The following is a 26560-nucleotide window of genomic DNA, read 5'->3' on the forward strand; positions in this document are numbered from 1 at the left end:
CTAATGTCACTTATGAATAATTTTGCCCCTTAATGGAAATGAAAGAAAACACATCTGTGTGTTTAAAATTTGGGGGGAGTCACTTTTAATTTTATACTTGATTTAGAATGCCCAGATATAAAGTTGAAATAGCCTTTATATGCATAATGTCTTTTATTGTTTCTGGGAGGAAGTCAAAATCTGATTTTTATACTGAGGAAGACCTTTTATTGAATTTGTTTACAAATGAAAGGCCACATTCTTAAACAATAAAATCCTAAACTTACAAATATATGTATTTTCTCCCCTTTTGTAACTTACGAGAGGACTGAATTTCAAATCTTCCTCTTTTATCTTTCATATAATAATAACAACAGCTGAAGTACTTTGAGCATTTAGTGTCAGATGCTGTTCTATGAGCTTTATGTAAATTAACTAGTTTGTTCTCCATAATAACCTGTGAGGAAGGAACTGTTACTATCCCCTTTTATAGATGAGGAGAAACTGAACACAGATTAATTAAATTGCTCATCATCGCTAATAAGAGGCAGAGCTGGGATTTCATTCCAGGCAGTCAAAGAATGAGTCCTTTTGTTTTTTGAAAATACTGTTTTATTAACACCACAGTGGTAAACAACTTTATGCTTAAATTTCTTTATAGATCACACAGTTCAAAACCCACAAAGAAGCTAAGAGTCTTGACATTAAATGTGTCTTCCTAAAAATCCTTTGCTGTATGCCAATCTGTTCCCAAGTGGTAAAATTTGATTATGCACCATTTTATATTAATATGTCACATTTACATAGCAAAATAATGAAGGCACAGCTAACACAAGCAAACTTAAACCCCCTCTACTTCTGAGCTGCAGATGGGGACACACAGTTGGATTGGTTCTTCAAGTATATATTTTTTCCCAAAAATTAGCTTCAGTGAAGAGTTCTGATAATTTTCACAGCTACATTCTAAAAGCTACAAGACAAAAAGACATCACACAATTCAAAGTACATAACATTGGATACACATGCTTTACAGAATTTACTAGGATTCTACATTTTTTCAAGTAAATTAATACTTCTAAAATACTAGATAAAGGGATTTAATACTTAAACAATTGCGATTTGTTTTACACCTTTGTAAATAGACATTACCAAGAAAACACATAAACACGAGACCGTAAATACTGAACACATACGTTGACAATATTGTACAGGTCATACACCCTCCTTCTCGGAACCAAATATTCAGAACAGTCTTTAGAATCTGAAGTGGCAGTTTTCTGAGCCTCATTAACAGTATTGTCATGATCTCCGGCACCGGCTTCCTCCGTCCCATCTCTCTTCTCTGAAGTGTAAAACTGATGTCCGCGTTACAAAAACAAAGTCTTAAAGATGAGATCTGTCTTGAGTTCTGCTGCTGCTGCGCTGAAAAAATGCAAAACTAAAGAAATTGAAGAATTCGGCATTGAGAACACGTTCGATCTCGGGTGTTCCGTGCCTAGTGCGATGATACTGTGATGAAAGGATTTTCAAAGTGACGTTCTTTAATTCACATCTACTTGACACCCTTAGTAAGTCTCAACTCCAGTCCTCACAGAAGAGATCATGAAAAATCATTTCAACTCATTTTCAACACCTGTTGGTATATTTGTGTTCAAATTGGAAATCAAATTTGAGACGCGCTGGGCATAATCTGATTGCGTCAATTTCGTAGTATTTTAGGAATTTCAGAATTGATTCCTACTGTACTTTGGTCCAAAACCTGAGCCGTTCAAGTCCACCAGTGTGTACAAAGTAATAGTAATCGGGGTTTTAAATCTGCGCCGTCATTCTCCTCTGCACCTCTGCGCCCGCTTATTTCTTGGCGTCATCAGGCGCTGCAGAGTGGGGACCCTCATCTTCGGCGGCAGCGGTCGCCGCAGCCTCTGCTGCAGGCTCTTCTTCCTCCTCGTCCTCCTCCTCTCCCTCCTCCTCATCCTCGTACTCTTCATCGTCCTCCTCCTCCTCATCACCCTCTAAGGTCCACGCACACCCCTCCATCTCACCGGTGAGCTCTTGGATTTTAGCAAGTAAGGGCTTATAGATGTCGTTATACTTTTTCTCCAGAGCCTGGAATTCCTTGTCAAATTTGGCTTCTATCTTATCGCATCGCTTCTGCAGCTTTTTGAGGGCCAGGACTCGGCATTTCACCGAGTTAGGCAGGCTCTCGATAAAGTCATTTCTAGGCTTTGGTGCATTCTCTGCAGGGGTCTGGGGCTCCTCAGCCGTCTGACCGGCCGCACCGTCGGAGTCGCCGGACGCGCTGTCAGAATCTACCCCCTGCGCACCGCCTTCCGCCATTACCTCCTCCGGTGCCGCGCCCGCGTCCGCTGCCTGGCCCGGCTCCGTAGAGCCCTGGTTCTGCGAGTCGGCCATGTTCGAGGAGCAGCGCAGAGGTCTGGGTGGCTCCCACAGAGACCGGCACCCGAGCTGCACCAGCGCGATCCTGCGGCTGCGGCAAGCGGCAAGCGGCGCTGACGTCGGCCGCGGCGGTGACGTCTGCGGCCCCGCCCGCTCCCCCCCGCGGGCCCCTGACTGGCTCCCCATAATCAGCTGATGGTGGGGCCCTCGAACCGCACCAGCAGCCTCCTGTTGCTACCCTGCTCTCCCCCGCACTGCGGGCAACGTCAGGACCGTTTCCTAGCTACCCTGCCTCCCCCCACATCTGCCCGCGCAAATCCCTCCCCCAGTAGAGGGGACCTGGGGGTGGCGGCAGGTGTCCGCGGCAATTTTTCACGAACTGTGTGGACGGGCTTAGCCTTTGCCACTTGGCTCCTCTAGCTCACACAGGTGCTTATATACATCTGCCAGTACATCTGTCTTGGCGTTTGTCTCCATCTCTGTAGCTGGCGTTGGCATCTCGGGCTTACTCTTGGGGACTCGGCTTTGATCACCTCAGATTTCACTGAGGTCCCTGCCAGAGAGTAGAAGAGGCCTGGGGGATCTGTCTCCATTCCACCCCCTTAGGGACCTGCGGGGAAATTGCAGTTTTGAGTCCTTTTTCCCCTCGTCCCACTCTCAGGAGCCCCACTTGCCCCTCTCTCAGCCTCCTGGCGTATATACCGGTAGTACAATCTTCTTTCAGTTAGGCAGACGCTATAAGCAGTTTTGGAGCCATTTGACCAGGAAATGTCTGAAACCCTGGGCATCCTGGATTGTTCCAGAAGGCTCCTCAGAAGCCTTGTCCTGTGGGGAGGAATAAAGCTGGAGGAGGGCCAGAGAAAGCAAAGCCTTCTAATGCTGGAGGCCCAGGGTAAGGGGCCCCCTGCCTTATCGGGGATGAGGCACATGTTTAACAGTGCCATTTGCTGGGGATGTGCAGTCACACACGTACACACAGGCGTTGTCCCCAAGACATGGTTCAGCATCTGCTCCGAGGGTCTGACGGGGCCAGAGAAAGCAAAGCCTTCTAATGCTGGAGGCCCAGGGTAAGGGGCCCCCTGCCTTATCGGGGATGAGGCGCATGTTTAACAGTGCCATTTGCTGGGGATGTGCAGTCACACACGTACACACAGGCACTGTCCCCAAGACATGGTTCAGCATCTGCTCTGAGGGTCTGACTGGTGATTTGTATATGAGAACGATAAAAAAAAAAAAAGCTATCGAATATTAATCTCATGTTTTCTTACAGTCAAATGAGTAGACAGTTTCCTATTTATTAAATCAAAATGAGAGCTTCTTGAATAAGGATAAGAGCACATTATTTTAGGTATGGAAGCCAAACGATCCTTACAGGACTTATTCAGGAATGTTTTTAAATTAAGCATTACTTATACAAATGCTTTTTTCCCCATTATATTAGGCCTTGCCAGAGTATTTACATGAAACACATGAATGTAAGGAAATTAAATGCCCAAGTACATTTGGTGCGTCTTTTGGGGTCTTGTAAATATTAGTTAATAATATGCAAAGCATTTAGTGCTGACACTTAGCAAGAACTTGGTATTTTGTTTACAAAATAGTTAAATTGCATTTATTACTCAAAGATAACTTGCAATAATATACTCTTAGAAAAGGACATCTTTGTGCCCTTCCCCAAAGAAACTTTACAAAAGGTTCAATTATCCCCAGTAGAAAATACCTTAAATTTTTTTGTACTTGTAATTTCTATTATTTATTTTACTTTCTTAATTATGTTTTAGATAATTTACTTTCTGCTTCCCTGTTACCATTCATAATGATGAGATTTTTTTGGTTAAGGTTGAAATTTCAATCCTAACTCTCAATTTGGTGTAATAATGTATCTATATTTAGTTGGCTGATGCTATACATATTTAATACATCACTGGCATGTTCCATATACCATCTTTTGATAGGTACAGGAATGGTGAGGTTAAGAATGTGTTTTCTCATTTTAAGAAATAAGAAACTTAGGTGAGGAAAAAGGAAGTGCAGTGCTCTTTTACAATATGTATCACCTGATTGGCAGAATCAGGGGCAGAAGCAAGGCCTTCAAACTCCTGTAATATAGAAGCTGTGACACACGTTAAGAAGACAAAATAAACCCAGGCTTGACTCAATCTAACTGACCTGAATTATGTAAAACAACCAGGATGTACCCATCTTTTAGGATTTTTATGTTCCCATCTTACAAAATCTTTAAACTTAGTGTTAAGCTAGGCTTTACCAACCAGGGTTCTTGGACTCTTTAATAAATGGAAATTGATGAGACTAGATGATAAATTCAAGCAAGTCTTTTTTGGGACTGGCTGCCAGCAGAAGGGAGCTAAAACAAGTAGCCTCCTTGTTTACTCGCCGTGAGGAAAGGGGGACTGGCACTGGGCAGCAGGTTTCTTATATGGGGTAAGGTAGGGGTAGGGATGGGTTCAGGCCAGAGGGGTGGCTTAGGTGGTCTGCCCACGCCCTTGGTGGTACTGTGTGCAGGAGGCATGTGCAATACCCTGCTTTTGCGTCTGATACCCTGCTTTTGCTCCCGGCTCCTCAAGTTGCATCCTGGAAGTTGGGTTTTTGGTCTTTTTGTATCTTGTTCATAAATTGCCCAGAGAGGCTATGCATGCTGTTATTTTTCGTCTCATGTTAATTCCTAATTTGTTGTTGGAGGAGAGGTTTGTCCAGATACAAGCACTGCAGCAAAGGGTCCCAGGTCCCACCGTCTCAAGGCTACTCTTTTTTTTTTTTAAAGCCTGTATTGAGGTACAGTTCATGTACAACAAATTTTGCCCTTTTTAGGGTGCTTTGACAAACACATAGAGTCATGTAAACACTACATTAATGGAATTGTAGAACAGTGACCTCATCTTCTTCAAATACCCTCACGTTCTTTCCCTTACTGTCAACCCTGGCAGCCACTGGTCTGTGATCTGTCTCAGTAGTCCTCAGAATGTCATATACATGGAATAAGCGTGTAGCCTTTTGAATCTGGCCTTTTTCTCTCAGCATAATGAATTGGAGATTCATTGGTGGCAACGTATATTAGTAGTCTGTTCCTTTTTATTTACTGACTAGTATCCCATTTGAGTTATTTCCAGTTCTTTGTGATTATGAATAATGCTGCTGTGAACATTCATGAACAGATTTCTGTGTGAACAAAGGTTTTTATTTCTCTTGGGTAAATACCTAGAAGTGGAATTGCTGGGTCATATGGTAAATGTAGGTTTAATTTTATAGGAAGCTTCCACAGTGTTTCCCACAGTGGCTGTACTATTTTGCTTTTACACTGGCAATATGTGAGAGTTGCAGTTGCTCCACATCCTCACCGGCATTTCATATTGTTGAGTTTTGTCCCCTAATCTAAGAGCTGTATGTGAGTCCACAATGATTAATGATATCATCTTCTATTGTGCTTACATGTCAGTCATATATCTTCTTTGATAAAATGTCTGTTTAGATCTTTTGCTCATTTTCTAAATTGAATTTTTTGTTCTCTTACTAATTTTCTAATGTTTTTTTATATATTCTGGGTACAAGTCTTATGTGAGATATGTGTTTTTTAAATATGCTCTTTGGTCTGTGACTTGTCTTTCATTTTTGTAATAGTATCTTCCAAAAGCAGATATTTAAAATTTGATTAATCTTTTCTTAATAGATTATGTTTTTGGTGTCATATTTAAGAAATCTTTGCCAAATTCAAGGCCGTAAAGATTTTGTCTTATGTTTTCTTCCAGAAGGTTTTTTTTTTTGTTCTTCCAGAAATTTTACAACTTGTTTTTACTCTTAGACTCTGGTCCATATTGAGTTAATTTTCAAATAAGTGTGAGGTATATGGGCTTCCCTGGTGAGTCAGACAGTAAAGAATCTGCCTGCAATTTGAGAGAGTTGGGTCCTATCCCTGGGTCAGGAAGATAACGTGGAGAAGGGAGTGGCTACCCACTCTAGTATTCTTGCCTGGAGAATTCCAGGGACAGAGGAGCCTGGTGGGCTACAGTCTATGGGATGGTAAAGAGTAGGACACAGCTGAGTGACTAACATTACTACTACTATAGGGGTATATACCTTTTGCATATTGAGCTTCTGTTGATAGGGTACCATTTCTTGAAAATACTATCCTTTATTCACGGAATTGCTCATTCAAACTGGCAAAAAGTAATTGTCCATATGAGGGCCGCCCTGTAGTTCAGCTGATAAAGAATCCGCCTGCAGTGCAGGAGACCCCAGTTTGATTCCTGGGTTGGGAAGGTCCCCTGGAGAAGGGCATGGCAACCCACTCTAGTATTCTTGCCTGGAGAATGCCCATGAACAGAGGAGCCTGGCGGGCTGCAGTTCATGGGTTACAAAGAGTCAGACATGACTGAGCGACTCAGCACAGCACAGCACAATTGTCCATATACATGTTGATCCATTTCTGGACTTTCTGTTGCATTGATTTATGTGTCCTTTCACCAGTACCACACTTGGTAACTGTGTAAGTCATGAAATTAGGTACTTCAAGTTGGTTAACTCTGTTCTTTTTCAAAATTATTTTGCTCTTCTAGTTCCTTTGTCTTTCTATGTTTATTTCAGAATTGGTTTGACAAGCATTTTAAAAGACCCATGGATTCAGACCATGAAAACAGTTTGCAATGCATATAGTACCTGCTTTTTAAGAATTATGTGTTTAAAAGTTTTAACTCTTATTACTAAGAGTTATCTCATTTTGTGGGTTTTATGGATTCTAGTGTATTATTGGGGCTGCCAGTAACACATAGTTGGGAATAGCAAGATGAACTGTCATACTGTCAAGTCTTTATCTCTGCTTATTGTAATTTCTCATACACCTGTCACATTGGAGGAAAAATAAGAAAGGTGGATGATGGGAGGGCACTTGGGTGAAGTGGTTGGGAGCACAAGTCTGTACTCAGACATCTGGCTTCACTTTCTGCCCCTGCCCATTTACTAGTTGTTTGTCTTGAATTCAGTTCTCAAATTGGAATAATGATAGCATTAACTTCAAAATGTTGTTTTTTCTTGAGTTTTTGTGTATTTGTTTTTATTGGTCCACAATTATCATACTGTAGAATTTACTGAAAGGGTAGTCTTCAGTATCACTGAGATAGTGTGTATCCAAGTACTAACCATTGAGTCAGTTCTTCACATCAAGCTGTTCATTAGATTTTTTTAAATATTTATTCATTTATTTGACTGAGCCAGGTCTTAGTTGTGGCATGTGGAATCTTTAGTTGAGGCAAGTGGATTCTAGACTTGGAGAATAATTCTCTGGTTCTGTGCTCTAAGACCTGTTCTGTTTGCAGCCAGTTAATTCTATTGGCTCATTTCACACCTGTGGAATTCTGGCAGTCTTCTTTTTTTTTAAATTTTAAACTGTCTCTGCCCCTTCAGTGTGAGCTGGCAGTGTTCCTGCTTATATAAAATTCTCATAAAATTTATTGGCCTTCCAGGCAATTCATGGTGGTCCACACCATCAGACAAGAGGGTCCTCCATAGATCTTTCCTGGATAGCCACATCTTTACCCCTGGCTTCTACGGAGATGGTTGCCTGGGTCCATGAGTCACATGCCTGATCTCTTTAGCACACCATTGTTCAGCCACATCCTTGGCCTTGTTTTCAGAGCATGCTATCTGGATAGGCTGAGGATTTCCAAACTTTACAGTTCTATTTCTTTTTCTCTTAACAATTCCCTCTTTATCTCTTTCCTCTTGCATTTTACTATAAGCAGCAAGAAGAAACCAGGTCACACCTTTAACATTTTGCTCAGAAATGTCCTGCACTAAGTAACCAAGTTTATCACTTATAAGTCCTACTTTCTGTAAAACATTAGAACATGATTTGGCCAAGTTCTCTGCCACTTCATAAGAAGATTGCCTTTTTCCAATTTCAAAAAAAATAATGTGTTCTTCATCTCCATCTGGGACTTTACCAGAGTGGTTTAACATCCATATTTCTATCAATATTCTGTTTATGATTTATATGTGTTTTCTAAGACACTAGAAGCTTTTACTGTAGCTCTCCTCTTCTTTCTGAGCTTTCACTGGAATCTCCTTTAATGTCCTTATTTCTATCAGTAGTTTCTTCAAGGCAGGCTAGGCTTTTTCTATCATACCCTCAAAACCCTCCCAGCCTCTACTGATCACCCAAGTCCAAAGTCACTTTTACATTTTTAGGTATGTGCTATTGTAGTACCCCACTTCCTGGTACCTAAATCTGTCTTGGGGTTCTCCAGACAAAGAGAACTAATAACACACACACACACATACATACATACACATAAAGATAAAAATTGATTTTAAGGAATCTGTGTGTGGGATTGTGGGGCTGGCAAATCAAACTTTCAGAGCAGGAGGGCAGGCTGAAAATTCTGGCTGGAGTTGATGTGACAGTCTTGAGTCAGAAGGCAGTCTGGAGGCCAGATTCCTTCTTTGGAGAACTTTAGTCTTTGAGAGCCTTCAACTGACAGGATGAGGCCATCCACATTATGAAGACTAATCTGCTTTACTCAAAGTCTAAAAGTGAATCACATCCAAAAAATTCCTTCCCAGCAACATCTTGAGTGATGTTTGATCAACAGCTGGGCACCATAGCTAACCCAAACTGACACATAAAATTAACTATTGCAGGCTATAATACAAAATCATGCTGATGGCGCTTTTCTTATGTAGTTGTACCAGAAAAAAGTTACCAACTGTTGACAGAATTAAAAAATGCAGTACATGAGAGCTGTGAGTTCTGGTTTTATTCAGGTACCTTACAGAGGACTATAGCCTTGGAGACAGTTTGTCAGTTAACTCTGAGCAGTTGCTCTAAGGGGCAGGGGAGAAGCCAGTATATATGAATTTTTTGGCTGGGAAATACATGGAGTCAGGCATACATCATAGTAAAAGATTACTGCTAATCATAATCAAAGAAGTGCTTATCTTTATATGGGAAGATGAAAGAATTTGGGGCCATTGAAATTCTTCCTCAAGTATGTATCGAAACTATCGAGGGGTCCATATATTAAAAACCCAAAACTCTCCATTCTGTTTTTTGTCCTGAATTCCTTTCGTTGTGTGCTGTAGTTCAGTGACTGCAATAGCAAATGACTTGATCCTTGTAGAACTGGATGGCAGGCAATATTCTTTGTTTTACCACCACCTCCCTTTAGATCATAAGTTGAACCAAGGTTTAGGAGACATTTCATGACCAGTTTGTCCCACAGTGCTAAGGAAGTTCATTCCTGGGTCAGGTGAGGATGTTCCTTTCCCTGTATCTAGAGTTGCGCCTTTACAGTTAAATTTGTATAGGACTCTCGTTGTTAGTTGCTGACTTGTGGCCAAGTTTTGCAACCCCAAGGACTGTAGCCCACCAGGCTCTTTTGTCCATGGAATTTCCCAGGCAAGAATACTAGAGTGGGTTACCATTTCCTTCTCCAAGGGGTCTTCTTAACTCAAGGATCAAACCCGCATCTCCTGCATTGCAGGTAGATTCTTTACCACTGAGTCACCTGGGAAGCCCTGTATTATAGGAATATATACATGATCAGTTGCCTCAAGATGTTGAGCCATCATTAGTTTTCTCGAAGATCCTGTGACACATTGGGTAAAGCAAGAAACAACCACCTTATGCAGGGTGTAAGTAATACAGCTAATAACATTAGTAAGACCACAGTAGTGATTTGTGCAAGAGCTCCCAGAATGAAACTAGCTCCTTAGTAGACCACCAAGACTAGGAAATAGATCGCTTAAGGCAGAAATCAGATTCTTCATGTGAGTCATCAAATGGGTAATATTGGAGGATTCATCTGGTATAAGGATGCAGCATTTGGTTTGAATTATGACCTGTAGGTGCCTGCCTCTTTGAGATGCTGTAAAGATATTGAGGGCCATGTGTTTTATAATACTGCTTTTTTTTCGTCATAGAGATCTCAAAATTCAATAAGCTCATAGCCTGATTACTGTCATTTAAGGCCTGTTGGGTGAATTGTGTGAAGGCTTTGATCTGGGTGGTTACATCTTCCAATCCTACTGAAGGCACAGAAATAGCTGCTAAATGGTCAGACCAGTGAAATACAGATCTCTTGATCCATCAGGCTTGTATACGTGGTAAATTTGTTGGAGTCATATCTAAATTGGAACACACACGGTCTTAAGTCCAAGGGAATCCTAGGATATATCTTTCTATCCATTCTGGCAGGAACCAAGGCCACAGATTAGTGCCACAAAGCCATTGAGTTCCATTAGGTGCAAGTCAGTATTTCTGGTCACCTGACCCAGTCTGTTTCATACTAATTGCTGTATTTAAGGGAAATAATATGTTGGCATTGTTCATAAGGCACTCAGCTTAATTTTCTATTGTTATTTGACTAGTTATCTTTAATATGATTTAATTGTTCTCGACATAGGCAGGCCTTTAAACTTAAACGACTGTAGCCCAGTGTTATCTGTATAAATCCATCCCATAACTGAGGGAGGGTCTTTTCTAATAAGTGGGAAGTTACATTCTTTGAAATTTAGCTCATTGTCCTGATTGAGCTTGAATAACTTTAAAAGAGATATTATGGTCAGGGTCAGAAACAGTATGATTGATTAGCCAAGTGAGGGATTCTCATCTAGTAATATCATTAGTGGCCCTATAACTTCTTTTTTCTAAAATAAGTTTTTCCAAGGGCCATCTAGTTAGAGCCTTGGAGATAAGAAATCCACCAAAGTAAATCAGAAGTACTGGATGTAGGTAAGTGACCACAAGTCTGAAAATTGGATTGATTTTTTAAATTGTATAGGATTATTGTTCATGATTAAAAAAAATTGATTTGTATGCAAAGGTCCAAGAAATCAACAATACACTATAAATGATCATATTGGTCTGGTCTGGCATTTTAATATAGCTGTGTACTCCTGATGTTGTCTTCTCGGCCTGGTGAGGATGTAGTTTCTCCTCTGAGTGTTGTTTCAAGGGGATTTTGAGGTCAGGAGCCCTTTCTATAGACCATTCTGGTGCAGGGCTCCTTTTCAGTGGGAAATGTAAACCCAAGGATAATTTCCCTTTAGTTTCACTGTGTATAAGCTAGTCATAAATACCTGGTGGGGTCCTTTCATCTAGGTTGGAGAGAGTCCTTTGAATGATGTCTTTCCAGTATATAATCTCCTGGTTGCAGGTCATGGGGCATCTATCTTCATGCAAACATAGATTACTGTGGTAAGCTTCAGAAATAAATTTAGAATGTCCTTTTAATAATTCAATTAAATCTTATAATAATACAACATATTAACAAGGAGCCATCTAGGAAGTTGAGTCTTAGGCAGTAAATACAAACCACAAAAACAGTTAAGAATACTTGAAATTAATATTCACTGAAATAAATTTTTTCTCTCTAAAATTACCCTCATTTCTCCCAGTTATGGCCAAATTAAGATCATTATAGGCTCTTTGAAATTGCTTTTGCTGAATCTCTTCATAAGGAATCTCAGATTGAACATTTAAAAGGTCCCTCGGGCCAGAAAAGCTATGTCAAGGACTAGGCATCAGATTCTATTCTGCTTGCAAAATCTACAGATTTGGGCAGGTTCCTCTCCTCTTCAGGTCCACAAAAAATCTTGAGATCCATGCACCTGCCAGGAAGTAGCCGCCCTTATTCACCTGATAAGGCTTCTAGGAATCCTATACGCAAAATACTAGGTTGTTTTTCAAAGGAGCTTTATGGTTCCATTAAGTCCACCTCAGATCTTTGGAGTTGTCTGGCCATGTCTGATTTTTGTGTAGTCTTAAATATGACATCCCATCCAAATTTATGGTAATATAGCTAGTGTTTCCAATTATCTTCTGTTATAAAGAGAACAGATTCTTATTGAAATTGTGCAAATAATTATATTGCCATGAAAATAAGAATACTCACCAACAGTTTCCAAATTCTGGAGAAATCAGAGAAGTGATAAATATTTCAATTCTGCTTACAAAGGTATAATTTACCAAACTGCTATAAATCATAATTAGTGTAAGAGGAAAGAGAAAAAGTTTTCTCAAATGTGGGAAAACAAAACATTAAAAAGAATCAGCAATAATTTTTAAGAGACTTAAAAGTTATAGCCATCTTCATCAGTTCATTCAGTCCCATGTTACTAATTCTTAATTCTCTGTTTACAGTTTTATGAAGCCATCAGGTTTTGCATTCATGTTCTTTAATTTCTTACCCAGTTAGGCAGTATGATTTGAAAGTTACCAGAAACCTATGATTGTCAAAAAACCCTTTCTATAAGTCTACTTGGAGATATAAAGTAGACCATCAGAGTAAAAGAGTAATTGTATATTGATGACAAAAGACTTTCAAAAAGTAGTTAAAGACTTGATTACAATGCATTTGTCAAGGAAATTTGGTCATTTTTACACACTATTAGAATATTAAATTTTATTTATTTTCATTTGATTATACTAGCCATGTAATTTAACATATCAAATAAGCCCAATTAGTTTAATATTTCTTTCAAAAATGTTTCAGGGGCCCTCTGGAGCATCCCAAAGTTATCTACAGGTCAAAAGAACTTCATTTAGAAATCAATATGAGGAATTTTGTCAAAGATATCAAGAGTTTTTTAAACTCTTGGTCAAATAGAATTATAGGTCACTGTGAAATAATACCACTTAACCAAAGTGACAAAGATTCAAAGGCAAATATAGAAAGTTACAACAGATTACTTAAGAAGTAAAAAAAGACTTAAAAATCTGTTATCAAAATTATACCAAAACTCCAAGAAAACTTTGTCCTCTTAACAGGGAGCCAAATTCTAGTTTTGCACCATCTTACCTTTAACATTGTAATTCATTTATTCAACTAAGTTTATTCTTATCTTAGCCAGTCCAGACCATGCACAAAACTCTTTTCTCTGTTTCTTTTTACATCATTCTATGACTTCCTTTTTTAACCTTTAGATTTCTTCTATACTTTCTCCTTCTCTTTTTCTTTGAGAAATGGTATTGGAGCATAGTTGATTTCCAAGATTGTATTAGTTTCTGCTGTAAGCAAAGTGAGTCAGTTATACATACAATCTTTTTTAGATTCTGTTGTCATGTAGGTCATTGCAGAGTGTTGAGTAGAGTTTCCTGCCGTACACTAGGTCCTTATTATTAATAGTTACCTATTTTACATATAGTAGTATTTATATGTCGATCCCAATCTCCCCCACTGGTAACCATAGGTTTGTTTTCTGTATCTCTGACTCAATATGTTTTGTAAATAAGTTAATTTGTGCCATGTTTTTAGATTCCACATATGAGCAATATCATATGATACTTTGTCTGACTGCTTCACTCAGTATGACAATCTCCGGGTCCATCCATGTTGCTGCAGATGGCATAAGTTCATTCTTCTTGATGACTAAGTAATATCTGTGTGTGTGTGTGTGTATATCTCACATCTTTTATCTATTCTCTGTCAATGGATATTTAGTTTGCTTCCATGTCCTGACTGTTGTAAATAGTGCTGCACTGAACGTTGGGATGCACGTATCTTTGTGAGTTATGGTTTTCTCTGATATATACCCAGGAGTGGGGTTGCTGGATCATATGATAGCTCTTATTTTTGTTTTTTTTTTAAAGAACCTCCGTACTCCTTTTTCTCTTTCTCTCTTTTTAACCACTCTCTAGGATAAATTACTCTTTTCCCTTAACAGAATGCATTTCTCTTCCTTATAGCTTGTTTTTTTTTCCTTGCATACAAAGATGTTTCTCTTATTAATTTTATTAGTTTTAATTACATATATTAACTAGAATTCTCAACTTTTAATTTTTAGTGAAAACTAAGAAATAAGCAGTTTTAGACTTTTAGCATTCTGTAGACTGACAAACTTATGAATACTGTTTGTAATTTCTTTAAAAAAAAAAGTGCTTTCTTATAGAAAATGTCTCCCTGTGGTGCCAAGCATATTTGTTAATAGTCCTGAATATCTTTATTTCTCTGTACAAGGAAATCTATGTTCAGTAATTAATGTTTCAGTATCTAATTTTATTTTGGAATGATTTAGATATTCAATGAACTTTCATCATTTAACATAATTTAGCAAAACTCTAAAGTTTCAAGTAACCAAATGTTTGGAGAAGCTCTTTTTCAGTAAACATACCGTAAAAAACAAGGGTTCTCTGGTAGCTCAGTAGTAAAGAATCCAACTGCCAATGCAGGAGATGTGGGTTTAATCCCTGGGTTGGGAAGATCCCCTGGAGAAGGAAAGGGCAACTCACTCTAGTATTCTTGCCTTGAAAATCCCGTGGACAGAGGAGCCTGGCAGGCTACACCCCATGGGGTTGCAAAGAGTCAGACATGACTTAACAACTAACAACAGACCATAAAGTATAATTATTCCTAAAGTGACCTAAAAACTGTCATCTCATTTACAGTTAATTTACTTATAAAAATTCCATAATATACCAGGTTATTTTTCTTGCTGACAAATTTTATAATGGAAATGAGATCTTAGATGACTTTTAGTAAACCTCGGTACAAGTATTACTCTTAATGTTGATGACTTTAAAGAGTCTGTATTATTAAACTAGCAAACTTAAACTAAGTTTAGTACTGAATATTAACTTAAAACTAAATATTTACCAGGTCATGTGACCTGAAATTCATTTGGATTAGTTTCTCCTATATTTTTGAGACTTTATGTAGGTGCTTAATTTTCTTTAAGTCAACTAAGTAGAGAGCTCTTTTACAAATTAATTTTGGCAATACCATTCAGAAGTAGAGACATTTACCTATAATGTACACACAGACATATAGACAGATATAACCAGAGATCTCATAGCTTCATTTTAAAACTTACTCATGAATCAAGTATTAAATATAAAACTCACTAGTTTATAAATAACAGTTGGAATAAGTTTACTTGCTTGGGTTGAATATTTATTTATTTATTTGTCTGTGCTGGTTCTAAGCTGCAGCACACAGGATCTTCAATCTCATTTTGGCATGTGGAATCTTTACTTGTGGCACAGGAACTCTTAGTTGTGGCATGTGGGATCTAGTTCCCCAACCGGGGATCAAACCCAGGCCCCCTGCATTCATAGTTCAGAGTCTTACAGTGGACCACCAGGGAAGTCCTTTGCTTGGATTTTAAAGGCCTATTTCCCCCCCCCCCCCCCCAGTCCCAGGAATTAGAGGTGGTTTAAGGAAGAGTAAGGCAAGAGTTCTTGAGCATTCTGGTAGAATCTGTATATCTCAAAGATGCAAGGAGAAAAATGCAGATTCCTCCTAGAAGAAGTTTGTGCCCTTACAATTTTGAAAAGATGTTTTATCAAGGTGGCTTCTCTAACTGCTTATGCAGAAACCGGTTTTGAAATGTCAAAAAGAAAAAAAAAAAAAGAGCTGCACCTTGGCCATTTCAGAGAGGATTTCCTTAGTTCCTAATTAAGTACTTAAAAGTATAAGTTCTGTACATATGTAAACCTATTTGGGGTATTAGGGGTCATCTGACACCTCATTTTTTTCTATCTGGAAGGTTGTTTCTCATTTTAAAGTTGGTTTATCAGAGTAAAATCACTGTTGAAAACTGTGGTGGGCCTATGTGTAGTTTATGGGCTTAATTCTTCTAAGTGTCACCCTAGAGTCGTTTCAGCTCTTCTTTGTGTCTTGTTTTCTCCTGCTGGCAGTCTAAAACTGGTGTGGGTGCTTTGAGCACTGAATGGCCAATTTTTATATATGTGTCTCTGCGTTAATAAATTTGTAAGTTAATGAGTGGGTTTCCCTAGGGACTGCTGCACACTATGAGGACTTGCCTCTGCCACAACTCAAGTTCGTCAGTTGCCCGAGCAAGTTGTAACTGGCCAGGAAGAGCTGTGTCCCTTACCTTTGGAGCTGAAGGCTCTCATATGGTGTCTTCACTTTTATCCAAGAAATCCTGTTAAGATAGAACAGAAAAGACATCAGATGATGTCTTGAGGAAAGACATGACAGGAAATCAAAGATGATTTGAGGAAAGACATCAGATCAACCTCCTACCTAATCACCACTGGGCACTTTCTCAATATCTTAAAAATGAAAAATCGGTTACCTTTCTTACTTACCACTGAATAAAACTCAAGATTGTCAACCAAGACAAGAGACACTCAGCCAATTCGTCTAGACTCACCAGGAAGGTGGACAGGCACAAGGGCCCTTGCTAGTGCCTTGGAGGGTTCAGATGAAGGAGAAAAGTCTGCACTGGGTCCATTCATGGTTTCTGCAACTGCTGACTGAAATAAAAAATGCACAATATGAGAGATATGATTTTTGAATTTATTCAGGGGCCTTTGTTCTTGCTGTTCAGTGGCTAAACTGGGTCCAGCTCTTTGCAACCCAGTGGACTGCAGCACCCCAGGCTCCTCTGTCCTCCACTGTCTCCCAGAATTGCTCAAATTCATGTCCATTGAGTTGGTGATACTATCTAAACATCTTATTATCCTCTGCCACCACCTTCTCCTTTTGCTTACAATCTTTTCCAGCATCAGGGTCTTTTCCAATGAGTAGGCTCTTTGCATCAGGTGGCTAAAATATTGGAGCTTCAGCTTTAGCAATAGTTCTTCCAATGAATAGTCCAGGTTGATTTCCTTTAGGATTGGCTGGTTTGATCTCCTTGCTGTTCAGGGGACTCTTTAAGAGTCTTTGCTAGAAGACATTTGAAAGCATCAGTTCTTCTTTATGGTCCACTCAGCGTTTTATGCTCAACCTTTATGGTACACTCACATCTATACATGACTACTGGAAAAACCATAGCTTTGACTATAAGGCCCTCAGGGGCCTGACTTAGTACTATAGCCTGTGAGACTGCTTCTTAGATAGCTCCTAAGAGGTAGAGAAAGAGCCAATATATGTAATTTTTTTTTTTTTTTGACTGGGAAATACATATAGTCAAACATACATCTTGGTGAAAGAGTTCTAATCACACACAAAAGAATCAAGTATCTCAAGTAAGTGATTTTAGTGCTTATTTATGTATAGGAAGAATCAAGAATCTGGTGTCACTGAAATTCTTCCTGACATGTATCATAACTATCTTGGGACCAAAAAACAGAATATTTAATCTTGTTTTTTTTTTTTTTTTCTTTCCATTTATTATTAGTTGGAGGCTAATTACTTTACATCATTACAGTAGTTTTTGTTATACATTGAAATGAATTAGCCATGGATTTACATGTATTCCCCATCCCAGTGCCCCCTCCCACCTCCCTCTCCACCCGATCCCTCTGGGTCTTCTCAGTGCACCAGGCCCGAGCACTTGTCTCATGCACCCAACCTGGGCTGGTGATCTGTTTCACCCTAGATAATATACATGTTTCAATGCTGTTCTCTTGAAACATCCCACCCTCGCCTTCTCCCAGAGTCCACAAGTCTGTTCTATACATCTGAGTCTCTTTTTCTGTTTTGCATATAGGGTTAATCTTGTTTTTTATCCTGTATTATAGGGGCTACCCATTCCAGTATTCTGGCCTAGAGAATTTCATGGACTGTATAGTCCATGTGGTCGCAAAGAGTTGGACATGACTGAGCAACTTTCACTCACTTTCTTTCATTCCTTTCAGTGACTGCATTGGCTTATGACTTGATACTTGTAGAACTGGAAGGCAGGCAACATTCTTTGTTTTACAGGCTTTATCTTTGTCAGGAAAGCAGTACATTGTCTGCATTGTGAGAACTTTCAGCATCTGTAGTTAAGATGTACAGTATTTTTACATTAGTGGCTTTTATTTTAAAAACTGAACATTTACCCCATTTTAAAGATGAGAGAAGAACAGCTTAGTAACTAGATAAAGGACATGGCAGACCCTAGATTTGTACCCCTGTCTACTCCACCATCCACTGTATTATACCGCCTATTGTCAGTGTTCTGTGCTGGTCTCAGCCTATCACTAACCAATGTTGTGACTGAATCAGCCCTTGTGGTTATGATTATGACTGCAAAATGCCCTTCAGAAATAATTATCAGGACACTTTGGGGAAAAAAAAGTTTATTACTTCAAGACCTGGAAATTGCATAGCCTACCGGGGCCACATAATAAGGTTGGGTTGGGGCTGGTGCAGAGAAAGTGAGTGTGAGTGATAGTCTGGGGTTCTACTTTCATTGAGGTTGACAGTGAGGGCCTAGGGTTTCATGGGCTCATACTTCTAAAAACTTATTTTTAAAAATATGTATTTTGCTGTGCTGCGTGTTAGTTGTGGCACATGGGACCTTTAGTTGCAGCATGCAAGCTAGATCCCAACATGTGGGATCTAGTTCCCTGACCAGGGGTTGAACCCACGCCTCCTGCAGTGGGAGTGAATAGTTCAAGCCATCGGACCACCGTGGAAGTCCCTTCTGGGCTTATTCTTTATTTATAAATTTAAAACATAAGAGGAGGAACTTAATATGTGGGAGGAGAAAAAAGCGAGTGGCCCAAACGGTCAGTTATCAAAATCAACCAAAATGTTTGAACCAAAGAACTTCAGTGGGGTAGGCAGCCTGGCTGTTCATGTTTTTTGGTTGTGTGGCTGGCAATGTGTTTATTCTCCATAGCTATCTTTGAAGTTGATGCTTTCACAGTAAAAGCACTTGCATTCCAAAATGGGAAAAAAAATCAACTGTTAGGGCTCACACAACAGTTATTGATGTAGGTTGTTTAGTTTTTGGTGACTGGATATGCCTGGAGGAAACACAAGATGTTCACATTGTAGTTCTGTGAAGTGTAGTATCACAGAGGAGACGTGGCAAGTATCTATCTTCATGGTGTCAGTTTTTTTAATTTTTAGAAAAAGACAAATATAGAAAAGCACAAAACTAATGTGACAGACATCTTTGTATCTGTGATCCACAGTAAACACAGATAGTATATGCTTCAGATTTTTAAAAAAAAAGGTTCCTGAAACCATTGACATTCTTGCTGTACATCCTCTTAATCCTATTCCTCTCTTCTTACCCTCCTTTTCCACATAGACAAAACTCTTACATATTTTTTTGTTTTTATATTTTTATGTGTTTTAAGACAAAAATCTTTTTACATTAATGCTTTTATTAAACACATTTTACATGTACATTATATATAATTTCATATGCCTAAACAAAATCTCCTAGCCATAAACAATATAATAATCACTAACATTTACAAAGCAGCCCCAGTTCTAAAAACTTTATTAACTCATTTAATTTTTATAATAGTCCAATTAGTTACGTTCTCTTATTCTCCCCATTTCACTGATGAAAAGAATGAGGCATGGAGAGATTAAATAACTTGCCCAAGGATCATCAGCCGTAATTGGCAAAGCCACTGTCTGGCTCTATAGATAGAAATGTTTTAAGTGTTAAAAAACAACTTGCAAGTGCTAAGTGCTATTATATTGTAGTTAACATTCAGAAACTTGGTTTTCACTCAGCATTGTTCTCGAGATTCTATTCCTTTGGATAATTATAGATTTAATTGATTCTGTTAACCTGGCTTCCCAGATGGCGCTAATGGTAAAGAACCCGCCTGCCAATGCAGGAGATGTGAGAGACTCGGCTTGGGAAGATCCCCTGGAGAAGGGTATGGCAACCCACTCCAGTATTGTTGCCTGGAGAAATCCTGTGGACAGAGGAACCTGATGGGCTACAGTCCATGGGGTTGCAAAGAGCTGGACATGACTGAAGTGACTTAGCACGCTTACACAATTCCATTAGAGTGCTATTATGCTTTATGGTTTCCATCATATGACTTGTTTTTTCTTTGTCCATACTGGATATTTAATTTTGTTTCTCCGAATTCTCTGTATTACAAGAAAATGTTGCAATGAACACCCCTGTACATGTCTTCTTGTGCAGTCATGTGAAGAGTCCCTTTGGGATACCACCTGGTAGTAGGGTAGCTGGGTTAAAGGGTGTTAACATTTTCAACTTTTCTAGATATTGGCAACTTTTTCTCCCAGGTGCCTCAGTTCACAGTTCACATCCTCACTAGTCAGAGGTGGAATATCCATACAGACAATGGCCAGACCATATATAAAAATATGAGAACTCTGACAGAGAAAGACAAATATCATATGATATCACTTATATGTGAAGTCTAAAAAAATGATATAAATGAACTTATTTATAAAAAGGAAATAGACTCATAGGCATAGAAAACGAACTTATGGTTACCAAAGGGGATGGTGGGGGAAAGATAAATTAGGAATTTGGGATTAACATACACACTACTATATATTGGATTGGCCAAAAGTTTGAGTTTTTCTGTAACATCTTTATGTACATCTGAAACTAACACAACATTCAAAATTAACTGTATTTCAGTTTTTTTTTTAAATGGCTAAAAAAAATCACAAACAGCCAAAAAAAAAAAAAACCAAACTGAACCAGAACTCTGACCTGCAACCTACAGAAGCCTGCCCAGAAAACTAACTCCTTACCTACAATAAGCAGCCCAGGAAGCCAGCCTGCTGTGAGTCAGGCTTGCAAGAAGCTATTGTCTTAATCTGGCTTCCTTGGTGGCTCAGATGGTAAAGAATCCTCCCGTAATGCGAGAAACCTGGGTTGGGAAGATACCCTGGGGAAAGGCATGGTAACCCACTCCAGTATTCTTGCCGGGAGAACCCCCATGGACAGAGGAGCCTGGAGGGTTACAGTCCCAAAGAGTTGGACAGGACTGAGTGACTAAGCACAGCACCGCATTGTCTTAATTAGCGTTTGAATGATTGTTAGTGAGATAGAGCCATTGTGTAAGACAGTTCTTTCCAGAGGTGATTAAGGAATTTAGAGTGAGGCTTTAGGAAATCACCTGTAAAGTAGGGGAGGATACAAATGTAGGTGGGTTTAGCTTTGTTAATTTCTGAAAAGAAAGGAAGTAGTCTAGAACCATTATCTTAGACTTTGAAGCAGAAAAAGTCTTTTCTGAACTGCATTATGTAGGACCATAAACAAGATGAAAACTGGAGCACCTCAGGTAAAATAAAGTCAATATTATGGTCCCACCTACCTGCCACCCTCCCCTTCCTTCCTGTCTCCCCTACCCCCAGATTACCTGAGTCATTGTTGGAATCCTAGGGCTGGGTGGTAACCTCCTGGGTGCTGTAGAATGCCTCCTGCTGAGAGAATTTGGTGAGGATTTTTCATCTGTCTCAACCTCGGTGTAGAAGGGGAACTTGATAAATTTCACAGATCTTTGGGCTAAATGTATTCTATTTCTTTGGTCTCCTGGCAGGCAGGAATTTGTGGACGCTTATGTGAATTATGTCTTCCAAATCTCAGTTCATGAGTGGTATACAGCTTTCTCCAGCGGCTTCCTAAAGGTGTGTGGTGGCAAAGTGCTAGAGCTCTTCCAGCCTTCAGAACTGAGGGCCATGATGGTGGGGAACAGCAGCTACAACTGGGAGGAACTGGAAGAGGTAAGCCTAAAAGACGCAGTCTTTTACTTCTGAGTGAGTAGCAGTGGCCTGGGCAGGAATACCCAGACCTTGGTCTCTTTTTGGGTGATCTGTGATTAAGTAGGATTTGGGGGTCTCCTTCATCTCAGTGTTTATTTCTTACTCTCCAGTGCAAATGGTATACAGATGTCCACTGGTAATATTCTGCTTCTGGAAGATAATTTTTTTCTTTTTGTCTTTTTTGGGCAGACTGCCATCTACAAGGGTGATTACTCAGCCACACATCCCACCGTGAAACTATTCTGGGAAACATTTCATGAGTTCCCATTGGAAAAGAAGAAGAAGTTTCTGTGTAAGTATCAATAATGTCCATATGGTATTTGTCCACATTTTGTTTTTCTGTTTGGTATAGGATGGTATACTACATGGGTGAAGTTCAACTCTTTTAAATGGTAAAGGGTAAGCGTACTCACTCATTCAGTCGTGTCCGACTCTTTGTGACCCCATGAACTGTATAGCCTACCAGGCTTCTCTGTCCATGGGATTTTCCAGGCAAGAATACTGGAGTGGCTTGCCATTTCCTTTTCTGGGGAAAGGCTAAGTAAGGAAATATATTTACACTTTTTGTCTTAGTGATGTCTCAGGCACAGTAGAGGTTGTTAATCTTTATTTGTTGCTTAATAGGATGGGTTGAATGAAAGGAAGAAAAGCATTTCACTGATTTTTTTTTAATTGCTCTAGAAATATTAGGTATTTATATGTGATTCCTTGAAGTTTTACATTGATGAAATCAAATTGGTTGGATTAACCTCCCTTCTCTCTCTAGCCTTTTAAAAATATTAGAGTGTCCACTCTCAGTGTAACTGGGCAGATGTGATTTATAATAGCTTTATTGAGATTTAATTCACACACACATACTAAATAAGTTAAAGTATATAATTCAGTGGTTTTTAGTATACTCACAGTTGTGAAACTATCAATTAGTTTTAGAACATGTGTATCACCCCGAGAAGAAACAGTGTACCCGTTAGCAATCATTCCCAATTTTCTCCGAGCTTCCCACCCCTTACTAATCTGCTGTCTCTATGGATTCCCCTGTGCTGGACATTTCATACAAATGAAATCATACAATAAGTGGTCCTTTGTGACTGGCTGGATGACATTTGAGAATGGTAATACATTCAGAAAGGAAAATGAAATTGAGCCTCTTAAAAATAGTAGAAATCTTTGTGTCATTCTGTAATCAGGGTCATAAGTTAGCCAGTGAATAGTATAAAACTTAAAAATAGAATTTGAAAGGCAGTCTCTTTTGCTTTATAAGAATAAGCATATATTAGTATTAATGCAAGATTTACCCCCAGATTCTGCTGCTCACAGGGAGTAAAGATGAGAGGAAGTAGAGATCTTAGAGAAGAATTCCTTAAAAAAATCCCTGCTTCCCCTCTGCCCAGTTACATGGGCTCTTGAGAAACAGTGGCATGTGAGTCAAGTGACAGGATAAGGTTGCCAGTGGAGCTTGTAGAGCTGTGACAAGAGCTATGACAATCAAGAAGAGCCTGATCTTGGTCTGGGGGTTTCCTTTAAATAAGACATTTTTCTGCTCAGAGACCTTTAGACTTTCATAAATCTATTATTAGACTCTATAGTCTAATAATAATAACTTTATTAGACTATATTTATTATAGTCTTTATTAGACTCTATAGATTTGGCAAGAATGTTTATATGTATCACAGCCTCAGGTAGTGGCAGGTTATTTGAAAGTGCTCCTTAACTAATGATATCATTGTAGATTTTCTAGCAGTTCAACAAAGAAGGTTATCTGGTGCTGGAAAACTGGAAAAGGCAGAAGGGTTGGTCTCTTTTTCCTAAGTTACAGTGTTGTTGCAAGAGTGAAATACTTCATATACTGCCGGTGTCAGATCTCCGGGTTTAAGGGAAAGGCAAGCAAACAGATCCCAAATGGAAATTCACCAGCAAAGGGGGTAGAAGCAGATGGGAGAGGAGACCCTGAGGCCACATAGACTATCATCTTCTTCCTGGTTTCCCTGAGGTCAGCTCTTTTCCTCTGGCAGCAATCCCCTTCCTCTTTGATTTTGTGAAGGCTCATAACATTTATGAGAACACACATTTGATGGAGGCCATTTTAAGGGAAGGGTGATGTTTAAAACCTTTTTACTGGAATATAATCACTTTACAAGGGCATATTGGCTTCTGTACAGCAAAGTGAGCCAGCTATGTATGTATACATGTAGCCCCTCCCACCCTTCCCCCTCCCCTTTGTGTCGTCGCAGAGCATTGAGCTGAGAGCCCTGTGCCCTACGGCAGGCTCCCACTAGCTGTCTGCTTTACACCTGGTAAATGTGTGAATCCTAATCTCCCAGTTCGTCCCACCCTCACCCCCACCCTTACCCCCATATCCACCTGTCCGTTCTCTGCATCTCTAGCCCTGCCTTGGAATTAAGTTCGTCTCTACCATTTTTCTAGATACCACATATGTGCGTTAATATACGATATTTGTTTCTCTTTCTGACATACTTCACTCTGTCTGACAGACTAGGTCCGAGGTCATTTTTTATGTGAGGGCATTTTTGAGCATTTTTTCACTGGGTGCATTCTTTGTGTCAGCATATAATTAGGGTCTGAAATTAGCCAATGAAAAGTATAGACTTCTAAGTCCATATGAAACCAAAAGAACAGAATTTGAAAGTCAATCTCCTGCTCTGTAAGAGTGAGCAGATTTAATATTAATATAAATCGCACATAAAAGCGGTTGCACTTCACACACGAGCCACAGGGTGTCACTCCTTCCCTTCGGTACGTCCCAGGGCCACTGAGCGCACGTTTGCGTAGCTGGTAACTCCCCTTTTCTTTCCCCGCAGTGTTCCTGACGGGCAGTGATCGCATTCCCATCTACGGCATGGCCAGCCTGCAGATCGTCATCCAGTCCACGGGCAGCGGAGAGGAGTACCTGCCCGTGGCCCACACTTGCTACAACCTTCTGGACCTCCCTAAGTACAGCAGCAAGGAGGTCCTGCGGGCGCGGCTGACCCAGGCCCTCGACAACTACGAGGGGTTCAGTTTGGCCTGAGCACCCCAGCTTGCCCCAGGTTTCCCTTCCTTTAACAGCCACAGTGAGGCCCATACAGAAAATCATAGGGAGTGAGTTCTATTTTTTTTTACTATATAGCAGGTTGGAACTTTTGAATCCTGAACCTGAACCAAACTCCCCAGTGTTCCTTGCACTTGTGACTATGTTGCACTCTACTGGATAAAGGGCGGTAGATTTTTAAACTATTTCCCAAATCTCTCTCTCAGCACTGATCTTTCCTCCTAACACTTCCTTGTCCTTCTTCCGACTTCTCATTCCTCTGCAAGAATGATTTGACTGACCCATCCTTTCTCTCCTGCACATGTAGAACATCTTTCTCTGCAGCCTTGGAAATGCTCCTGGCTTGTTGCAGCCCAACCCTCAGGACTGAGGAGGAAAGGACTACTTCAGAAATTCCCAAGCCCAACAAGCTGAGTGTGGGTCCATGACTTTGGCAGAACTCTTGAGAATTTATGGGAGCCTTTAACAAACATGCCTTCTTGTTTTGTTTTTTTAAAGTTCTCGAGGGCCTAGCTGTCTTCCTGTGGCTCTGCCTGTTCCCGGCCCTCCTCAAAGCTGTGCAAAGCTGCTTAGTTTTGCAGCTGAGCTGAATTTTGTCTGGTTGCTCCGCCAAGCCCTTCTGACAAAAAGATGAGGTAACAGGTCCCCACCCTCTTCTATCATTTTGCTTTTGGAGCAAGTCGCATTAATTTTTTAAGAAATATTTTCTCTTAGAAAAGTAGAAAAAATAAATTTCTTGCCTCTTTCTATAACTATCACTTTCCATCTCTACCACTTTGTCTTTCCTCCCCACCTGCTACTTTTCATCACTTTCTGTTACCTAACTTAATGCTCCCTTCCTTTCCTTCCAGTAGATGCATGCAGTCTATTTTAGTTTTTATTTATATTTAAATTGCAAATATTTCTATTCAGATTCCCCCCCCCTTCCCTAATTGCTAAGACTTAAGGATATTCTTTATTATGGGACTTTTGTTTAATGCATTTGAAATGTTTGTTTACAATGGGATTTTAGGGATTGTGTTTGAAGCAAATATACGTATTTAAAAAATCACAATATGCTGAACCTTCTTCATGAGATAAGAAAATTCTATATGAGCAAAGAATCCATTTCAGCCTAACTTTAAATTCCTAGTCACTAGAGAAAAGACTTATTTATATAAAAACGAAGTATTTATGAACCATGAGACAGCATCAAATCTCAATGAAGGACTGTAGATTTTTGCTTTTTCTTTTGTTTTTAAAACTTATTCCAATTGGTAGTTTTTCAGTCTTTATAATACAAGATTTAAAAAAAGATAAACAGTTATACGAAATGTTTATTTTCTATGTGTGTGCATATAGTTCAATATTATGCAATAAATTTGGTGTTTTAATGTAACCAGAACTGTTTCTTCATGTACTTGCAGAATGGGTAGCTTGCTTTCAGTGGAAGAAGTCAGTCATCTCTCCTCATCATCTAATAGAAGGTCAGATGTGGTTCCTGCCACAGAGTGGAGATGACTGCTGGGAAAATGGAAACAGGGTAGGGGTAGCTGATGGCATTAAGGCTGGATGAGATTTCTGGAGGTTATGGGCGAAAAGGCATTCTGCATGGAGGGGAATGCCTTAGCAAGAGCTGGAATATGGGGGCATATTTAGGAAAGGGCCAGGAACAACTTGAAGGGCACATCAGAGGAAATAGAATAGTGGTAAATAGGACTGTGGTGAAAGAAGGTAGGTTTGGTACTGAGG

General features: G+C 39.6%; 2 protein-coding genes and 1 long non-coding RNA gene across 4 annotated transcripts in view; 1 reads left to right on the forward strand and 2 right to left on the reverse strand.

The window, feature by feature from the left end:
• Positions 1–26207, forward strand: part of HERC3 (HECT and RLD domain containing E3 ubiquitin protein ligase 3) — a 144749-nt gene extending 118542 nt beyond the window's left edge. For both annotated transcript variants that reach the window (XM_020869001.2, XM_020869002.2), the window contains exons 24-26: positions 21557–21740; positions 21969–22071; positions 24600–26207. In XM_020869001.2, coding sequence (XP_020724660.1) covers positions 21557–21740; positions 21969–22071; positions 24600–24808 — 496 coding nt within the window. In that variant the 3' untranslated portion in view covers positions 24809–26207. The remainder of the gene's footprint in view (positions 1–21556; positions 21741–21968; positions 22072–24599) is intronic.
• Positions 569–2500, reverse strand: NAP1L5 (nucleosome assembly protein 1 like 5). The gene has a single exon (XM_020869003.2). It carries the CDS (start codon positions 2389–2391, stop codon positions 1831–1833), a length of 561 nt encoding a protein of 186 aa, XP_020724662.2. The 5' UTR covers positions 2392–2500; the 3' UTR covers positions 569–1830.
• LOC139030221 (uncharacterized) lies at positions 16202–18639 on the reverse strand. Its single transcript, XR_011482508.1, has 4 exons — positions 17914–18639; positions 16844–17018; positions 16504–16606; positions 16202–16272 (listed from the first exon to the last, which is right to left on the reverse strand). It is a non-coding gene; the product is annotated as an uncharacterized lncRNA (long non-coding RNA).
• Positions 26208–26560: the final 353 nt, after the last annotated feature.

The sequence above is a fragment of the Odocoileus virginianus genome, chromosome 21 (genome assembly GCF_023699985.2).
Source record: "Odocoileus virginianus isolate 20LAN1187 ecotype Illinois chromosome 21, Ovbor_1.2, whole genome shotgun sequence".
NCBI lineage: Eukaryota > Metazoa > Chordata > Mammalia > Artiodactyla > Cervidae > Odocoileus > Odocoileus virginianus.